Here is a 17,885-nt window from a genome sequence, read left to right as displayed (position 1 = left end):
GTAGCTGTTACTGGTGCTCCTACTGCTCCTCTTCGTCTTCCTGCAGTTCCTGCTACTGCTCGTCTTCTACAGCTGCTACTGCTCCTCTTCCTTCTGCTGTTGCTGTTACTGCTCCTCATGTTACTGCTGCTGCTGCTGTTCCTGCTACTGCTCCTCATGTTACTGCTGCTGCTGCTGTTCCTGCTACTGCTCCTCTTCCTCCTGCTACTGCTCCTCATGTTACTGCTGCTACTGCTGTTCCTGCTACTGCTCCTCCTCTTCCTCCTGCTACTGCTCCTCATGTTACTGCTGCTGCTGCTGTTCCTGCTACTGCTCCTCCTCTTCCTCCTGCTACTGCTCCTCATGTTACTGCTGCTGCTGCTGTTCCTGCTACTGCTCCTCATGTTACTGCTGCTGCTGCTGTTCCTGCTACTGCTCCTCCTCTTCCTCCTGCTACTGCTCCTCCTCTTCCTCCTGCTACTGCTCCTCCTCTTCCTCCTGCTACTGCTCCTCATGTTACTGCTGCTACTGCTGTTCCTGCTACTGCTCCTCCTCTTCCTCCTGCTACTGCTCCTCATGTTACTGCTGCTACTGCTGTTCCTGCTACTGCTCCTCCTCTTCCTCCTGCTACTGCTCCTCCTCTTCCTCCTGCTACTGCTCCTCCTCTTCCTCCTGCTACTGCTCCTCATGTTACTGCTGCTACTGCTGTTCCTGCTACTGCTCCTCCTCTTCCTCCTGCTACTGCTCCTCCTCTTCCTCCTGCTACTGCTCCTCCTCTTCCTCCTGCTACTGCTCCTCATGTTACTGCTGCTACTGCTGTTCCTGCTACTGCTCCTCCTCTTCCTCCTGCTACTGCTCCTCCTCTTCCTCCTGCTACTGCTCCTCCTCTTCCTCCTGCTACTGCTCCTCCTCTTCCTCCTGCTACTGCTCCTCATGTTACTGCTGCTGCTGCTGTTCCTGCTACTGCTCCTCCTCTTCCTCCTGCTACTGCTCCTCCTCTTCCTCCTGCTACTGCTCCTCCTCTTCCTCCTGCTACTGCTCCTCATGTTACTGCTGCTACTGCTGTTCCTGCTACTTCTCCTCCTCTTCCTCCTGCTACTGCTCCTCCTCTTCCTCCTGCTACTGCTCCTCCTGTTACTGCTGCTGCTGCTGTTCCTGCTACTGCTCCTCCTCTTCCTCCTGCTACTGCTCCTCCTCTTCCTCCTGCTACTGCTCCTCCTCTTCCTCCTGCTACTGCTCCTCCTCTTCCTCCTGCTACTGCTCCTCCTCTTCCTCCTGCTACTGCTCCTCCTCTTCCTCCTGCTACTGCTCCTCCTCTTCCTCCTGCTACTGCTCCTCATGTTACTGCTGCTACTGCTGTTCCTGCTACTTCTCCTCCTCTTCCTCCTGCTACTGCTCCTCCTCTTCCTCCTGCTACTGCTCCTCCTCTTCCTCCTGCTACTGCTCCTCATGTTACTGCTGCTGCTGCTGTTCCTGCTACTGCTCCTCCTCTTCCTCCTGCTACTGCTCCTCCTCTTCCTCCTGCTACTGCTCCTCCTCTTCCTCCTGCTACTGCTCCTCATGTTACTGCTGCTACTGCTGTTCCTGCTACTGCTCCTCCTCTTCCTCCTGCTACTGCTCCTCATGTTACTGCTGCTACTGCTGTTCCTGCTACTGCTCCTCCTCTTCCTCCTGCTACTGCTCCTCCTCTTCCTCCTGCTACTGCTCCTCCTGTTACTGCTGCTGCTGTTCCTGCTACTGCTCCTCCTCTTCCTCCTGCTACTGCTCCTCCTGTTACTGCTGCTGCTGCTGTTCCTGCTACTGCTCCTCCTCTTCCTCCTGCTACTGCTCCTCCTCTTCCTCCTGCTACTGCTCCTCCTCTTCCTCCTGCTACTGCTCCTCCTCTTCCTCCTGCTACTGCTCCTCATGTTACTGCTGCTACTGCTGTTCCTGCTACTGCTCCTCCTCTTCCTCCTGCTACTGCTCCTCCTCTTCCTCCTGCTACTGCTCCTCCTCTTCCTCCTGCTACTGCTCCTCATGTTACTGCTGCTGCTGCTGTTCCTGCTACTGCTCCTCGTGTTACTGCTGCTACTGCTGTTCCTGCTACTGCTCCTCCTCTTCCTCCTGCTACTGCTCCTCCTCTTCCTCCTGCTACTGCTCCTCGTGTTACTGCTGCTACTGCTGTTCCTGCTACTGCTCCTCCTCTTCCTCCTGCTACTGCTCCTCCTCTTCCTCCTGCTACTGCTCCTCCTGTTACTGCTGCTACTGCTGTTCCTGCTACTGCTCCTCCTCTTCCTCCTGCTACTGCTCCTCGTGTTACTGCTGCTACTGCTGTTCCTGCTACTGCTCCTCCTCTTCCTCCTGCTACTGCTCCTCCTCTTCCTCCTGCTACTGCTCCTCCTGTTACTGCTGCTACTGCTGTTCCTGCTACTGCTCCTCCTCTTCCTCCTGCTACTGCTCCTCGTGTTACTGCTGCTACTGCTGTTCCTGCTACTGCTCCTCCTCTTCCTCCTGCTACTGCTCCTCCTCTTCCTCCTGCTACTGCTCCTCCTGTTACTGCTGCTCGAAACATCACGTCAATAAAGGTATTCAGGTGTCACACACCTGTCTCAGTCATCACGAATCAGACACACTGATGAACGTGATGAAGACTGAATACTCAGTCACTAGTAACCATGACTGGGATTCGAGTTCACTCAGTCAGTCACCAAGGAATGACTGAGAGGATGATGTCAAGTATCCTTCTTACAGTACTGTGTCAGCAAGATACTACATACACTTGAAAGGATGTCAAGTATCCTTCTTACGGTACTGTGTCAGCAAGATACTACATACACTTGAAAGGATGTCAAGTATCCTTCTTACAGTACTGTGTCAGCAAGATATTAATTACGGTGTCTAGGAAGAGAACATTCACGTTATCACTGTCAACAATGTTAAGTGTTTTAGTGTTGTCACGCGCAAATGTTCCAGTTTATAAGTTACTTGTGATATCAAGGACAAAGTCAACTGGATACTGATGGTATACCATACCCACAACTATTGCTTTTCTCCTGTGAACTTGTATAACACATTTAGTAGACCCGGAAGTGCCTTAACTATGACCTTTATTATCTAAGTGACCTTTATGGGTATAATTCCATTAGCTGAATCTTCATTTTTATTTTCAGGGTCACCTGGGTCTGGCTTGTGGCGGTGAAGGTGTAGATCATATGTTGGAGGAACACCCTACCTACCTGGAGGGCTTCTGCAGGCTCCATCACGAGCTTCTTTCTGGTGATGGGCCTCTGCCACACACCCTCCGTCGATATATCGCTATTATGGTACGTCTCTTTATTCATATTTATTCACCTAAATGTAGGTTGCAGGGGTCGAGTCACAGCTTCTGGCCCCGCCTCTTCGCTGGTCTCTACTAGGTCCACTCTCTCTCTCCTTGCTCCATGAGCTTTATCGTACCTCTTCTGTGTGTGTGTGTGTGTGTGTCCTCTAACCACCTGGCACTCTGGGGAGCCACCTGGAACTCTGGGGAGCCACCTGGAACTCTGGGGAGCCACCTGGCACTCTGAGGAGCCACCTGGCACTCTGGGGAACCACCTGGCACTCTGGGGAGTCACCTGGCACTCTGGGGAGCCACCTGGCACTCAGGGGAGTCACCTGGCACTCTGGGGAGCCACCTGGCACTCTGGGTAGCCACCTGGCACTCTGAGGAGCCACCTGGCACTCTGGGGAGCCACCTGGAACTCTGGGGAGCCATCTGGAACTCTGGGGAGCCACCTGGCACTCTGGGGAGCCACCTGGCACTCTGAGGAGCCACCTGGCACTCTGGGGAGCCACCTGGCACTCAGGGGAGTCACCTGGCACTCTGGGGAGCCACCTGGCACTCAGGGGAGCCACCTGGCACTCTGGGGAGCCACCTGGCACTCTAGAGAGCCACCTGGCACATCAACGCCAATCAACGATGCCATCTCCGCCCATATCTCCCGCCCACGCCCACACCCATCACGCATTTTTTTTCTTTTTCACCTCTCCCACCTATGTTACATTATCACCCTCAGTCACTAGGATAAACCAGGACAGCAGTAACCACTGGCTTATACCTGCTTGTTTCAGTGGTGTAAATGTGGGTTGAGTGGTGTAAGTGTGGGTTGAGTGGTGTAAGTGTGGGTTGAGTGGTGTAAGTGTGGGTTGAGTGGTGTAAGTGTGGGTTGAGTGGTGTAAGTGTGGGTTGAGTGGTGTAAGTGTGGGTTGAGTGGTGTAAGTGTGGGTTGAGTGGTGTAAGTATGGGTTGAGTGGTGTAAGTGTGGGTTGAGTGGTGTAAGTGTGGGTTGAGTGGTGTAAGTATGGGTTGAGTGGTGTAAGTGTGGGTTGAGTGGTGTAAGTGTAGGTTGAGTGGTGTAAGTGTGGGTTGAGTGGTGTAAGTATGGGTTGAGTGGTGTAAGTGTGGGTTGAGTGGTGTAAGTGTGGGTTGAGTGGTGTAAGTGTGGGTTGAGTGGTGTAAGTATGGGTTGAGTGGTGTAAGTGTGGGTTGAGTGGTGTAAGTGTGGGTTGAGTGGTGTAAGTATGGGTTGAGTGGTGTAAGTGTGGGTTGAGTGGTGTAAGTGTGGGTTGAGTGGTGTAAGTATGGGTTGAGTGGTGTGTGGGTTGAGTGGTGTGTGGGTTGAGTGGTGTGTGGGTTGAGTTGAGTGATGTGTGAGTTCAGTGGTGTGTGGGTTGAGTGGTGTGAGGGTTGAGTGGTGTGTGGGTTGAGTGGTGTGTGGGTTGAGTGGTGTGTGGGTTGAGTGGTGTGAGGGTTGAGTGGTGTGTGGGTTGAGTGGTGTGTGGGTTGAGTGGTGTAAGTGTGGATTGAGCGGTGTAAATATGGGTTCAATGGTCTGACTCTGCCTGATAACTAAGTAATGTAGCACTGATGGCACTACCTAAGTGATTATATACCCTCCCCTTCCCCATCACTGTCCTCTTCCCATCACCTTCCTCTCCCCCTTCATCTCGCCTCACTCCTCCCCTTCCCTTATTTTCCTCGCTCCTATTTTAAGGGTCGCTCCTGGGAAGGGACGTCAGGGTCTGGGTGGAAGCCATTCTGCTTGGATACACAAACTTAGAAAATTGATTGATATATATATACTTCGACCCCCTTCTGGGATCCTCTTCAGCAGATGAGGATCCCAGAAGGGGATCGAAATATACAGATCAATCAATCTTCTGTGTGTGTCTTCATGTGGGTTATTACTAAGCATTAATATATGTTCATTATACTTGCGTTATGCTGGTTAATTAACCTCATTATCTAGACTTCTTTTGGTAAGATAGATAAGAATGTGTTTGGATTTTTAACACCGGAGGGTTAGCCACTCTGGATAACCCATGAAAGTCTTATTTCTATTGTGGTTCTTAAATATTATTCCCCTGGATGCGACCCACATCAGCCGACTAACACCAAGGTACCTACTTGTGCGCTAGGTGAACGGGGACAAGAGGTGTCAGGAAACACACCCAGTGTTTCTACCCTTACCGGGGATCGAACCACGGATACTCAGTGAGGCGAGAGCGTTGCCTACTAGGCCACGGTCACTGCGCAATTCTAAAAATAGTTATCTCGAGTATCCCATAATAGTTCCCCGACCCCTGTACCCCAACGCACGCAAAAAAAGAATAGTACAGTGTGGGAAATAAATTCCTAACGCAGCTACATATCAGTACCGAAGGCTTTTAAGTCTACGAAAAGAAGCATTCAGAGGCTATCACAGGGAAACTTGTATCACAGTTTCTCCAGTAAACATTACAACACAGCCCAAACTAATCCGAGGCGTTCTCAAGTTGTTGTAGATCCCAGAAGCAAGAAATATTCAATAAAAATAGTGTCTGGGGCCTAAGACTGTTCAGCTGCCTCCCAGCATACATAAGGGGGGGATTACCAATAGACTCCTGGCTGTCTTCAAGAAACAGCTGGACAGACACATACAGTACCTGACCAGCCGGGCTGTGGTTCCTACATTGGTTTACATGCGGCCAGCAGTAACAGCCTGGGTGATTAGGTCTTGATCCACTGCGAGGCCTGGTCATGGACCGGGCCGCGGGGGCGTTGACCCCAGAAACTCTCTCCAGGTACTCCAGGTACAGCAGACAGCGGTGAAATTTTGGCTTCAATTTTTTTAAGAAAATCCTCGACTGTGTGTGTGCATGTGTGTTTGTTATCATGTCTTATCGTGCTATCAACCAACCAGTGAGGTCACGTCTAATACCTTCAGTCTTCTACATGGTGAACAACCTCATGGGGAAGTGCATGGGCAATGGGCAGATGAGTGTTGGTTTGCACTCACCCAGTTAGTCTCGCCTACTAACCTACAAGTAATCAACTGACCTTGTTGGTTCGTAGCCTATTCGTTGCTATCTTATTTACCCAGCACACTGTGTTGTATGGAGTTGGCTTCGTCGTCCAGCTTATTTCGTTTTTTTTTTTCACCCGAATCAACATTTTTAACATCCCTGCTGCTCATCTGGGTTTTCAGGTTCCGTCAATCGAACAATCTCTTCCTTCAAGTTGGACAAATTTCGATTTAGAGAGGCTCCTTGGGTGTATTGGCTGACAATAAAGTGGTAGACGTAAATAATTGGTTTACAAAACTAACAAATGTCTCATTTATGAAAGTTAAAGCCTAATATCAAACTCCCAAGTAGCGTCGGTGATGTGAAAACTTTGGGTAGGTGGAACCCGTGGAAGAGTATGTGTGGTTGCGGGTGAACTGGGCTTGCTGCAGTATTCCACTCTTATGTTCTTATCCACTCTAACAGTACCTCCTAGTAGCTTGTATGTCAAAATCATGCCTCTTCTGACTTTTAGCTCTACCAGTAACGTGAATTCCCAATTATTTTTATGGCTTATTCTAATCCCCTCCAGAACTAGTCTTTCTATTTCCAGACTCTGGGTCAGAAGTCTGGGCGAGTTTCCATACACCCAGTAGAAAATAAGCACTAGGGTGTTAGTATAATGTTGTGGGTGGCATCCTGGGCTGGTAGTATATCTCACATAGGGCTAAGTTACTGCTGGGCTTTTAAATGTGCTGAAGCAAGATAACAGCATCCTGGAGGGTGGTATGATACTTTAAATAGGGCTGGACTTTGATATGAGCTGAGATAGTATAACTGCATCTTGCAGGGTATTATCATACTTTAGGTAGGACTGAAAACTGAAAAGAGATGAGGTTGCTTGGTTAATGGAGTTCAGAGCCTGTCGACTACACTATGGTCATCAAAGTTGCATACAGAATTTTCGCCACAAAAATACTTTAATCCCAAAGTATACTCAATATATATATATATATATATATATATATATATATATATATATATATATATATATATATATATATATATATATATATATATATATATATATATACACACACACCCACCCTGAGAGAAATACAACTCTCGCTGTGTATATCCTGTGAGCCGAGATAAGATGATACAGTTTAGCCTTTAAATTCATTCATGTAAAAAAGAAAAATCACTGGACTTTCTGAAGCGTGCTGCATGTGCTGGGTTAGGCGAGGTGTCCACCCATGTATTAGACGATTGTCCTAGTTTATGTTATGTGGGTGCACGTGGTGTGCACGTGGTGCGCAAATGTATGTGGTGCACGCGTGAATGCATGTTTGTTCTATACTTGAATACACACGGCGTACATGGGTGTGGTAGTGGATATAGAGTACGTGGTGTGCCTGAATGCACGTGCTCAGAAGCACGTGACGTGTGTGTTGATGCTTAACATATGTACGTCTGCAACATTTTGTCACATTCAGGGCTAACAATAATTATGTTGCACTATTGTGCACTCATTGTAACATAATGGGAGTCTCACCACCAGTACACCACACGTCCCAAGTCATAGTCATGGCAGGCGCTAAACCCGTAGGGGTCATACAATACTTGGCGGGGGGAATGGGATGTAACCAGGCTCAACCCAATGAAGGAGAGGTCAGGTCCAATTCCATGGATCAAGAGCCCGTCAGCGAGTCAGCAGGGCCAAGTGACCTCTGAGGGGAATCCGTCCCAGAGCTTATACTGCCAGTGAAGAGCTGTTGATCCAAGGAAATGGACCTACCCTCTGGAATGGATCCTATATATGGTTGGCTGGTTAAAGGGGTTTAAAGCCTATCGACTAGATTAAGCAGTAAGACTGCACGGTTACCTCCTCACCAGACAAGAATACTTCAACCCTAATTAAAACAGGGATTAACGTTGGTCAGGAAGCGGTCTTAGTTATATGATGACCCACAGCTGGAGCTTGTGATCATCTGACCGAGACCTTCCACTGGCTTACCCCTCTACCTCTTTAATTAAAAATTATACAATTAGAGTTTACATTTAATATTAAAACAGAGATTAAGGTAAGCTCAATTTATATACACTCAGAGAAATATAGAAATATAGCTGTGTTGATTTACTTTTATTAATATACAAAGGGAAGAGACGGCTTCTGAAAAATAAAACTTCAATGGAAATACTAAATCACATTCCTTGGTTTTATTAGGCTATATGAGGTTAAATTCTACTTAATTTACTACACAAAACTATTGTAAAAGTTCAAATTTATGTCCGAGACGTAAATAAACGCTTAACCTTATTTGTTGTATCTCCAAACGCGTGAGATGAGCAACTTTTCTGAGCCAATCATAATTTCTTCTGTAAATTCCTGTGTTGTGACTGGCTATTATGCCAGCCAATAGTAATACATTTAATAAATTACTATCCAGTGAGTGGCTATCATGGCTGTGACGTCAGTAAACACGCAAACGATGCCATGCCTAATCCAACCAATCATGGACAAATTCGACACACTCTGATGTTACTATTGGCTGGCGTGGCTGTTATTGGCCAGGTGTCAGGTTTTTGGTGGCGCCAGAGAGGCGGCAGGCAGTCAGCGGGCATTATAAGTGACGGACCACCACTGCTGCTGCCACCAGTCTGACTCTCTCACACTAGGTCAAGGCTCTCAACAATAATTCAAAACATGCTCACAAACTGCAAATAAAAGCCTCAACGATGTTTTTGTCTGTCTGTACTATTATTAAGTCGTAAGCAGAGTAAGCCTCTGCTAGCGCACTCAGCTTACACACTGAGGTCCGTGGTTCGATCCCCGGTACGGGAGGAAACGTTAGGTGTTTCCATGTGACACTTTCTGTCCATGTTCACCTAGCAGTAAAATAGGTACCTGGGTGTTAGACGACTGGTGTGGGTCGCATCCTGGGGACGAAATTGACCTAATTTCTCCGAAATGCTCTGCATAACAAGAGGCTTTCTATATAGTAGTATGTCACTGATGTCAGCTATGTACAAATTGTACATGTACTTATAGAAATATATATTATAGTAAGCAACGCTTTGCTTCATAAAACCTTCCTTAAGTGAAAAGTTTAGTAAGTAACAAGTTAATTTAGGTACAGATCCACAAAAGCACAATTATCACACATAGTAACGTGTAAATTACCCACCAGAATAACCAAATGAAGTCAAAGTGACTTATCTCCACTGGGGTCCTTGTTTTATTATATAGGTTTATAATAATAATTAGTAGTATTATTATTTCTACAAGTACATCCCCTCAAGGAAGGTTCCTTGATGCTGGTGAGGGGCTCTTGATCTAGGGAACTGGATCTGTGCTCCAGCTCCCTGAATTAACCCTGAATACCTTCCACCCCTCCACAGGCGCTGTATAATCCTACGGGTTTAGCGCTTCCCCATATGCAGTATAATGTGATCCTTTATTGACAATTTTCCCACACAGTGGGCTTTTTCAAGTCACAAACAGATCTACCTGGGGTGGAAGGTACGCGAGTATTTATAGTCAGGTTCAGAATGTTGAGGTCAGGTGGAGAATGCTGCATCTGATGATGTACCGAGTGAGGTTATAGAGTCTAAAATCTTGGGTAGCTTGGAAGGGAGATTGGATAAGTTTGTGAGCAGACCTTCTGCAGTGTTCTTCCATTCCTGTGTTCTTATGTGGGATAGCGATGAAGAAGTTTCTTGGCAAGTGGTTCAGCTATGTTGTAGAAGCCATTATTCTGGTTGAAGTTGTTGGATATAGAGATAAGTGATGATTCCAGGATTCTTCGGTATTGAGTGTTGTCTTCTGTGGCGATAAGTCTTGAGTTTCTGTAGTTTATTAAGTGGTTGTGTGAATTACGGTGTTGTACACAAGCATTCCTTGTATCGTCAGACCTGCTTGCGTATTGGTGTTCTGAAATACGTGTTTGGAGATCCCTTGATGTTTCGCCCACGTATAATTTGCTGCAGTCATTACAAGGGATTATGTATACCCCTGCAGAAGATGAAAGCTTGTCCTGTTTATTACTGGTAATGTCCTTGATGGTCGTGGTTGTGGAGGTAGATACTTGGAATGAGGTATTGGAAAAGATGTTGGAAATGTGTTTGGGAATGGAGTTGGTGGAGTGGACTATGTATCTCTTCTCGGCAGTCTTCTCTGGGTGTGTTGAAGATGTTTAATGCTCGTCGTCTGCAGTCTCCGATGAAGTGACGAGGATAGTGGAGTTTTGAAAATACTTGTTCAATTATAGTGCATTCTTTTTCAAGAAACTCATTGCTGCAGATTCTGAGTGTGCGCAGGAAGAAGCCTATACCAATACCTCATTCCAAGTATCTACCTCCACAACCACGACCATCAAGGACATTACCAGTAATAAAGAGGACAAGCTTTCATCTTCTGCAGGGGTATACATAATCCCTTGTAATGACTGCAGCAAATTATACGTGGGCGAAACATCAAGGGATCTCCAAACACGTATTTCAGAACATCAATACGCAAGCAGGTCTGACGATACAAGGAATGCCTGTGTACAACACCGTAATTCACACAACCACTTAATAAACAACAGAAACTCAAGACTTATCGCCACAGAAGACAACACTCAATACCGAAGAATCCTGGAATCATCACTTATCTCTATATCCGACAACTTCAACCAGAATAGTGGCTTCTATAACATAGCTGAACCACCTGCCAAGAAACTTCTTCATCCCTATCCCACATAAGAACATATAAATGGAAGAACACTGCAGAAGGTCTGCTCACAAACTTATCCAATCTCCCTTCCAAGCTACCCAAGATTTTAGACTATAACCCCACTCGGTACATCATCAGATGCACCATTCTCCACCTGACCTCAACATTCTGAACCTGACTATAAATACTCGCGTACCTTCCACTCCAGGTAAATCTGTTTGTGACTTGAAAAAGCCCACTGTGTGGGCGAAACGTTGTCAATAAAGGATCACATTATACTGCAAGTGTGTTTATATTTCCATTGTGTCGGTATTTTATACCACTTATTTCCAGCGCTTCCCCCTTGATTATAATAATAATAGTAATCTACAAGTACATGTGTCTTGCCTTCTAGCCATCAGGTCACCACTTGAAAATAACGAGAAATTGCTTGTACTTGTAGGGTCCCCCCCCCCCATCACGTACGATGATTATTAAAAATGCAGACGAAACATGGAACTAACATTACTGAGTGAATATATGAGGGGGGAAGAGGCGGGTCAGGTAAGTCACGTCACGTCATTATTCAGTCAGGCAATGTTTAGATTAGACTTGTTAGATTGTATTAAAATCATGCTGATGAATGGCTCTCAATTCAAGAAATCGGAGCCACCCTTTTCATAATTACCTACCATTCTCCGTATGCTGTACTACCCTCATGGGTTTAGGGCTTCCCTATGAATATAATTCATGTAGGAGAAAGAGGGAGAGAGAGAGAACAGCGAGGTCATAGGGAGAACACTTGAAATTCTTGTATTTACCAGTTGTTCAGTAATCTGTTGATCTCGGGGTTGACAGGAAGCTCGAGGATGCTGCACCAGCATCCTTCCTCTCATTTTTGTCTCGAGTTTTTTCCCCCCTGATGAATTAACAGTAATAATAATAATAATATGTGTAGTTTAAAGCGCTGTCAGTCATAATATTTATCCTAGTGAGAAGACACTGGGTTAACCGAGATGTTTATATCGTCCTCTATTGGTATAACATTTTCCTGTGTGATCTACATGCTTGTTACTTATCAAGGTGGACATGGACAAGGGATTTGCAAAACTGAATGACCGTATTCGTGTCCTTGTGAATGGAGAAACCTTTATGATTAGTAAGACTACATGATATTGTTGATGTTAAGCCAGAGCTGCGTTTATTAGTTCAAGGGTAGTAAGCATGGATGATGTGGCTCACTGAATGAAAATTGATGGATGGAAGGGAGAGAAAGTTTGGGAGGAGACAACCAGAAGACGGTTTAATATTATACCACAAGACGGACAATCTTCACCAGCTTCACTCTAGCTCTATGACCCCTACGGATTTTGAGCTTCTCCGTAAATAATAATGACTCATTCACGATGTAGTCAGTCTTTCTTAATGAGATTACACCATCATTGATCATTCCTCTACTGGCAAGCACTTGCAACTTGCTTCTACAAGCTATTCGAAAAAAATAAACTCCTGGAAATTCTATGCACTGTGCACGTAATGATCCTGGAACCATTAACAAATATACCAACTAAATTGTTATTGTAGCCATATTCTTAAAATGCAGTATATTCCCCCAAAAGTATTAATATACAAAAGTTCTGGTACCAACGTTAGCCTGTAGCCTATTTGTTAGGCCTATGGTTTGAAAGAGGTGAAGTACAACACCAAATTATAACAAGGAACATCCAGACTCCTAACCTAATTCATGGAGAATTCGTAAATAGTTAAAAAAAAAGTGAGAGTTGACTTTGGACCCACTCGCAGGAAAGGTTGTATTATCTGGTACTTGCAGCACTGTTTTAACTTACCCACCAACACTACCACTACTACTACAGCTATACCACCACTACTACGACTACTACAGCTATACCACCAATACTACTACTACTACACCACCACTACAGCTACACCACCACAACTACCATCACCCTCAACAACAATACTACATCCTTCCCATTCCACCACAACTACACTACTACCATCACCATCAACACTACTACATCCCTACCACACCACCACCACTGCACATATCTTATGGTTCATTGTAGTTGCAACTGCAATTTGCATGTGCATATGTGGTAGTGCCAGCTATTAGCATGAGCTGCTCCATTACTGTACTTGTGCTGCTGTTGCTGCTCTCTTCTACATTAACCTGCGACATGTTACACTAGTGTTGCTACACTAGTCATGTTACACTAGTGTTGCTACACTAGTCATGTTACACTAGTGTTGCTACACTAGTCATGTTACACTAGTGTTGCTACACTAGTCATGTTACACTAGTGTTGCTACACTAGTCATGTTACACTAGTGTTGCTACACTAGTCATGTTACACTAGTGTTGCTACACTAGTCATGTTACACTAGTGTTGCTACACTAGTCATGTTACACTAGTGTTGCTACACTAGTCATGTTACACTAGTGTTGCTACACTAGTCATGTTACACTAGTGTTGCTACACTAGTCATGTTACACTAGTGTTGCTACACAAGTCATGTTACACTAGTGTTGCTACACTAGTCATGTTGCACTAGTGTTGCTACACTAGTCATGTTACACTAGTGTTGCTACACTAGTCATGTTACACTAGTGTTGCTACACTAGTCATGTTACACTAGTGTTGCTACACAAGTCATGTTACACTAGTGTTGCTACACTAGTCATGTTACACTAGTGTTGCTACACTAGTCATGTTACACTAGTGTTGCTACACAAGTCATGTTACACTAGTGTTGCTACACTAGTCATGTTGCACTAGTGTTGCTACACTAGTCATGTTACACTAGTGTTGCTACACTAGTCATGTTACACTAGTGTTGCTACACTAGTCATATTACACTAGTGTTGCTACACAAGTCATGTTACACTAGTGTTGCTACACTAGTCATGTTACACTAGTGTTGCTACACTAGTCATGTTACACTAGTGTTGCTACACTAGTCATGTTACACTAGTGTTGCTACACTAGTCATGTTACACTAGTGTTGCTACACTAGTCATGTTACACTAGTGTTGCTACACAAGTCATGTTACACTAGTGTTGCTACACAAGTCATGTTACACTAGTGTTGCTACACAAGTCATGTTACACTAGTGTTGCTACACAAGTCATGTTACACTAGTGTTGCTACACAAGTCATGTTACACTAGTGTTGCTACACTAGTCATGTTACACTAGTGTTGCTACACAAGTCATGTTACACTAGTGTTGCTACACTAGTCATGTTACACTAGTGTTGCTACACAAGTCATGTTACACTAGTGTTGCTACACAAGTCATGTTACACTAGTGTTGCTACACAAGTCATGTTACACTAGTGTTGCTACACAAGTCATGTTACACTAGTGTTGCTACACAAGTCATGTTACACTAGTGTTGCTACACAAGTCATGTTACACTAGTGTTGCTACACAAGTCATGTTACACTAGTGTTGCTACACAAGTCATGTTACACAAGTGTTGCTTGTAGTGCTGATCCACTCGTATCTTGCTGACCTGCCTCGTTATTTATTAAGTTACTGCCAACATTGTGGTTTCTTGACAAAAGAAACTGCATGATGTCCTCATCTCCTCCACTGTGTGTGTACTCATTTAATTGTGTTTGTAGTGGTCGATTCACAGCTCCTGGCCCCGCCTCTTCACTGGTCGCTACTAGGTCCACTCTCTCCCTGTTCCGTGAGCTTTATCATGCCTCTTCTTAAAGCTATGTAAGGATCCTGCCTCCACTACATCACTCTTCAGATTGTTCCACTTCCTGACAACTCTATGACTGAAGAAATACTTCCTAACATCCCTGTGACTCATCTGAGTCTTCAGCTTCCAATAAATACATGTATATATGTGTGTGTGTTATGGCATCCAAAAGCCAGTTGAAATGTAATGCATATTTTTAATCAGGGAGAAGCCCAAACCCGCAAGAGTCATATAGCGCTTGGGGAATAGGAATTCAAGTTCCATAAAAGGGGATCAAGAGTCCCAAACCGACATCAAGGCACCATCATGGACAGGCCTGTGTAATAGTCACTCCAGCACTGCTGGAAAAAACCTATTCATTTACCTTAGTTACTGATGCTGGTGAGAGGCTCTTGATCCAGTGTAGTGGACCTGACCTAGCTTAGCCTAATCTTTTCTGAGATCGAAGCTGATTGTTGCCCATTCCCCCCCCCAGGCGCTGTAGGGCCCCTACGGGTTTAGTGATCCCTCCATGAATACAATGTAATACTGAATCCACAGTGGACTGCTTGAGTAGATGTCTTGATCACACTGGTGAAGTCTCCCAGCCCAGCCTGACACATTATCTGTATGACTGGTAAACCATACTGTATGATGGAGTATGACATAAAAACCACTGTATGATGGAGTATGACATAAAAACCACTGTATGATGGAGTATGACATAAAAACCACTGTATGATGGAGTATGACATAAAAACCACTGTATGATGGAGTATGACATAAAAACCACTGTATGATGGGGTATGACATAAAAACCACTGTATGATGGAGTATGACATAAAAACCACTGTATGATGGAGTATGACATAAAAACCACTGTATGATGGAGTATGACATAAAAACCACTGTATGATGGAGTATGACATAAAAACCACTGTATGATGGAGTATGACATAAAAACCACTGTATGATGGAGTATGACATAAAAACCACTGTATGATGGAGTATGACATAAAAACCACTGTATGATGGAGTATGACATAAAAAACCACTGTATGATGGAGTATGACATAAAAACCACTGTATGATGGAGTATGACAAAAACCACTGTATGATGGAGTATAACATAAAACCATCCAGTATTGAAGGGGTATGACATGAAAATCATCCTGTATGCTGGAGTATAACAATAAAAACATTGAGTATACCAACAAAACAACCCCACGCGACGGGTTCAATCCGTAAAACTAGTTTTTTCCACTAACCTTGTAAAACGTCCTGGCCATGAAGACAGTCCCACACTATAAACTATCCAATATTGATGATAAGCCCCCAGTTAGCAGCAGTACACAACCCTCAACACCACCATCAGTAACTGGGTCAAAGATCTATCTGCACCTTAATAAATGGCGTCACACAGCCTAGTTTATCGTACATTTCTATTTGTAGTCGCCAGGTCGAGTGTCAGTTGCTGTCATTCAATATTCAATATAAACTTTATCCTTTCTGATACTTATTTAGGTACAGGTAATATGTAAGTTTATCTAGACACATGTACACATAACGACAGTTATATGTACTGTGAATTACCGAGGATAACCTCTCAAAAAAGTCAGTAATTTATATTCACTAGGGTTCTTATATATTCCCCTTTACAGTTTTTTTTTTGCATATTGTATATTAACATTATTACAGACAATGAACATATATTATCCTCATGGAATACTCCCATAAGTTAATATTCTCAACCCGCCACTTGCGAATAAGTTAACATTCTTGTGGAAAATTGCATTTATCTAAATGTATTATTATATACATAACAGTAAATGGACACTGATAATTATTATTTATCAGTTAGACAAGTAGGAATTTGGGACACCTAGGTCGCAAAAAATGTCCCCCTTCGATACTTACCACTGTCATAACCACAAGTTGCTCTGGACTTGTTAATTAAATGAAATATACATCACCAGGAATGCTGGTAAATATATAAATTAGTGGACTGTATATTAAAATTAAAAAATTATTATATATAAACACATTTAAATAACAGAAGGAGAATATCTTAAAAACTCATCAATTTGACTGGAGATTAAGGTGTATCATACTCAGAAAACCCCCGTCTACATTCATGATAATAATACTGGCCAGAACTATAAACATAATATAGACATGACTTAGCTGGGGTTCCTGGAGCTGTCTTGTCCAGTCGCCTGATATCTCAAGTTATGCAGGAATGCACATCCAACAATTTCGTCTCCTATTTGAGAGGTGTCAGCCCAATTTTAACCTCTAGAGCACGAAAAATTCTTCCCATTACTAATGTCTGTTACTCAATTCAAACAACAAAATGGCGACTCACCTGCCCAGCCGCAGGTTTCCCATTTTTCGATAACATACTTCTTTTAAAAATACAATATAGGGCATCTATTTACCTATAAATTACCGTATTTCCGGAAAATATGTACAGTATTTTCCACAATTCTAGTATATATATAATAAAGCTTTTTACCTTTATTAGGTTATCATAGGTTAACTTAAGTTGCTATTAAGACAATTGTATAAAATTTAAATAAATGATTTAGAGAACCAACATGTTGATAAATAAGACAAATGTATCGACCGAACAAAAAGTCTAAATTTTGTGTAATGAATCTAATAGAAATATATTAACTTAGCTAATATATAATAGTCAACCTAGCTGTAATAAGATATTTAATTATGTAGTTTATAACATAGGGATGGAGAGTATCAGTGACCTACCCGCGTAACAACTAAATTTATTTAGTATACACAACTTATGATAAAATTCATTTATTTAAATATTGTGTTATTGAAGTAATTCAAATTTAAATAACCATAGAATTTGTTACTGGAGTTGTGATGATAATGTTAGTTCAAGTTGTTCCTCTCCTCCTAGATGGCACCACCAGCTGGCACCACCGGCTGGCACCACCAGCTGGCACCACCAGCTGGCGCCGCCACTTGGCGGGAAAAACACCCGGGAAAAGGAAGCTAATTATTAAGAATATTATTATTATTATTATTATTATTACAGTGTATGTTTAAATAACATAGTGTAATAATAAATACTGATAAAATACTGATAATCTTGATAATAAAATATCAAATTAAGCGCTAAACCCTAAAGGATCATAGTGCTACAGGTAGAAATGTGTGAAAGGAGGAATGTATAAGTTGATAATAACATA

The 17,885-nt window shown here is 43.7% G+C and overlaps 1 protein-coding gene across 2 annotated transcripts in view; it reads left to right on the top strand.

Annotated features, from left to right (window-relative positions):
* LOC128699425 (sestrin-2) overlaps window positions 1–17,885 on the top strand; it is a 149,504-nt gene that overhangs the window by 113,245 nt on the left and 18,374 nt on the right. For both annotated transcript variants that reach the window (XM_053792126.2, XM_053792127.2), the window contains one exon: window positions 3,129–3,281. In XM_053792126.2, the coding sequence (XP_053648101.1) occupies window positions 3,129–3,281 (153 nt within the window). The remainder of the gene's footprint in view (window positions 1–3,128; window positions 3,282–17,885) is intronic.

Source organism: Cherax quadricarinatus, chromosome 61, assembly GCF_038502225.1.
Source record: "Cherax quadricarinatus isolate ZL_2023a chromosome 61, ASM3850222v1, whole genome shotgun sequence".
Taxonomy (NCBI): Eukaryota; Metazoa; Arthropoda; class Malacostraca; order Decapoda; family Parastacidae; genus Cherax; species Cherax quadricarinatus.
The sequence above is the reverse complement of the archived record's forward strand: the minus strand, read 5'-3'. Positions and strand labels throughout refer to the sequence as shown.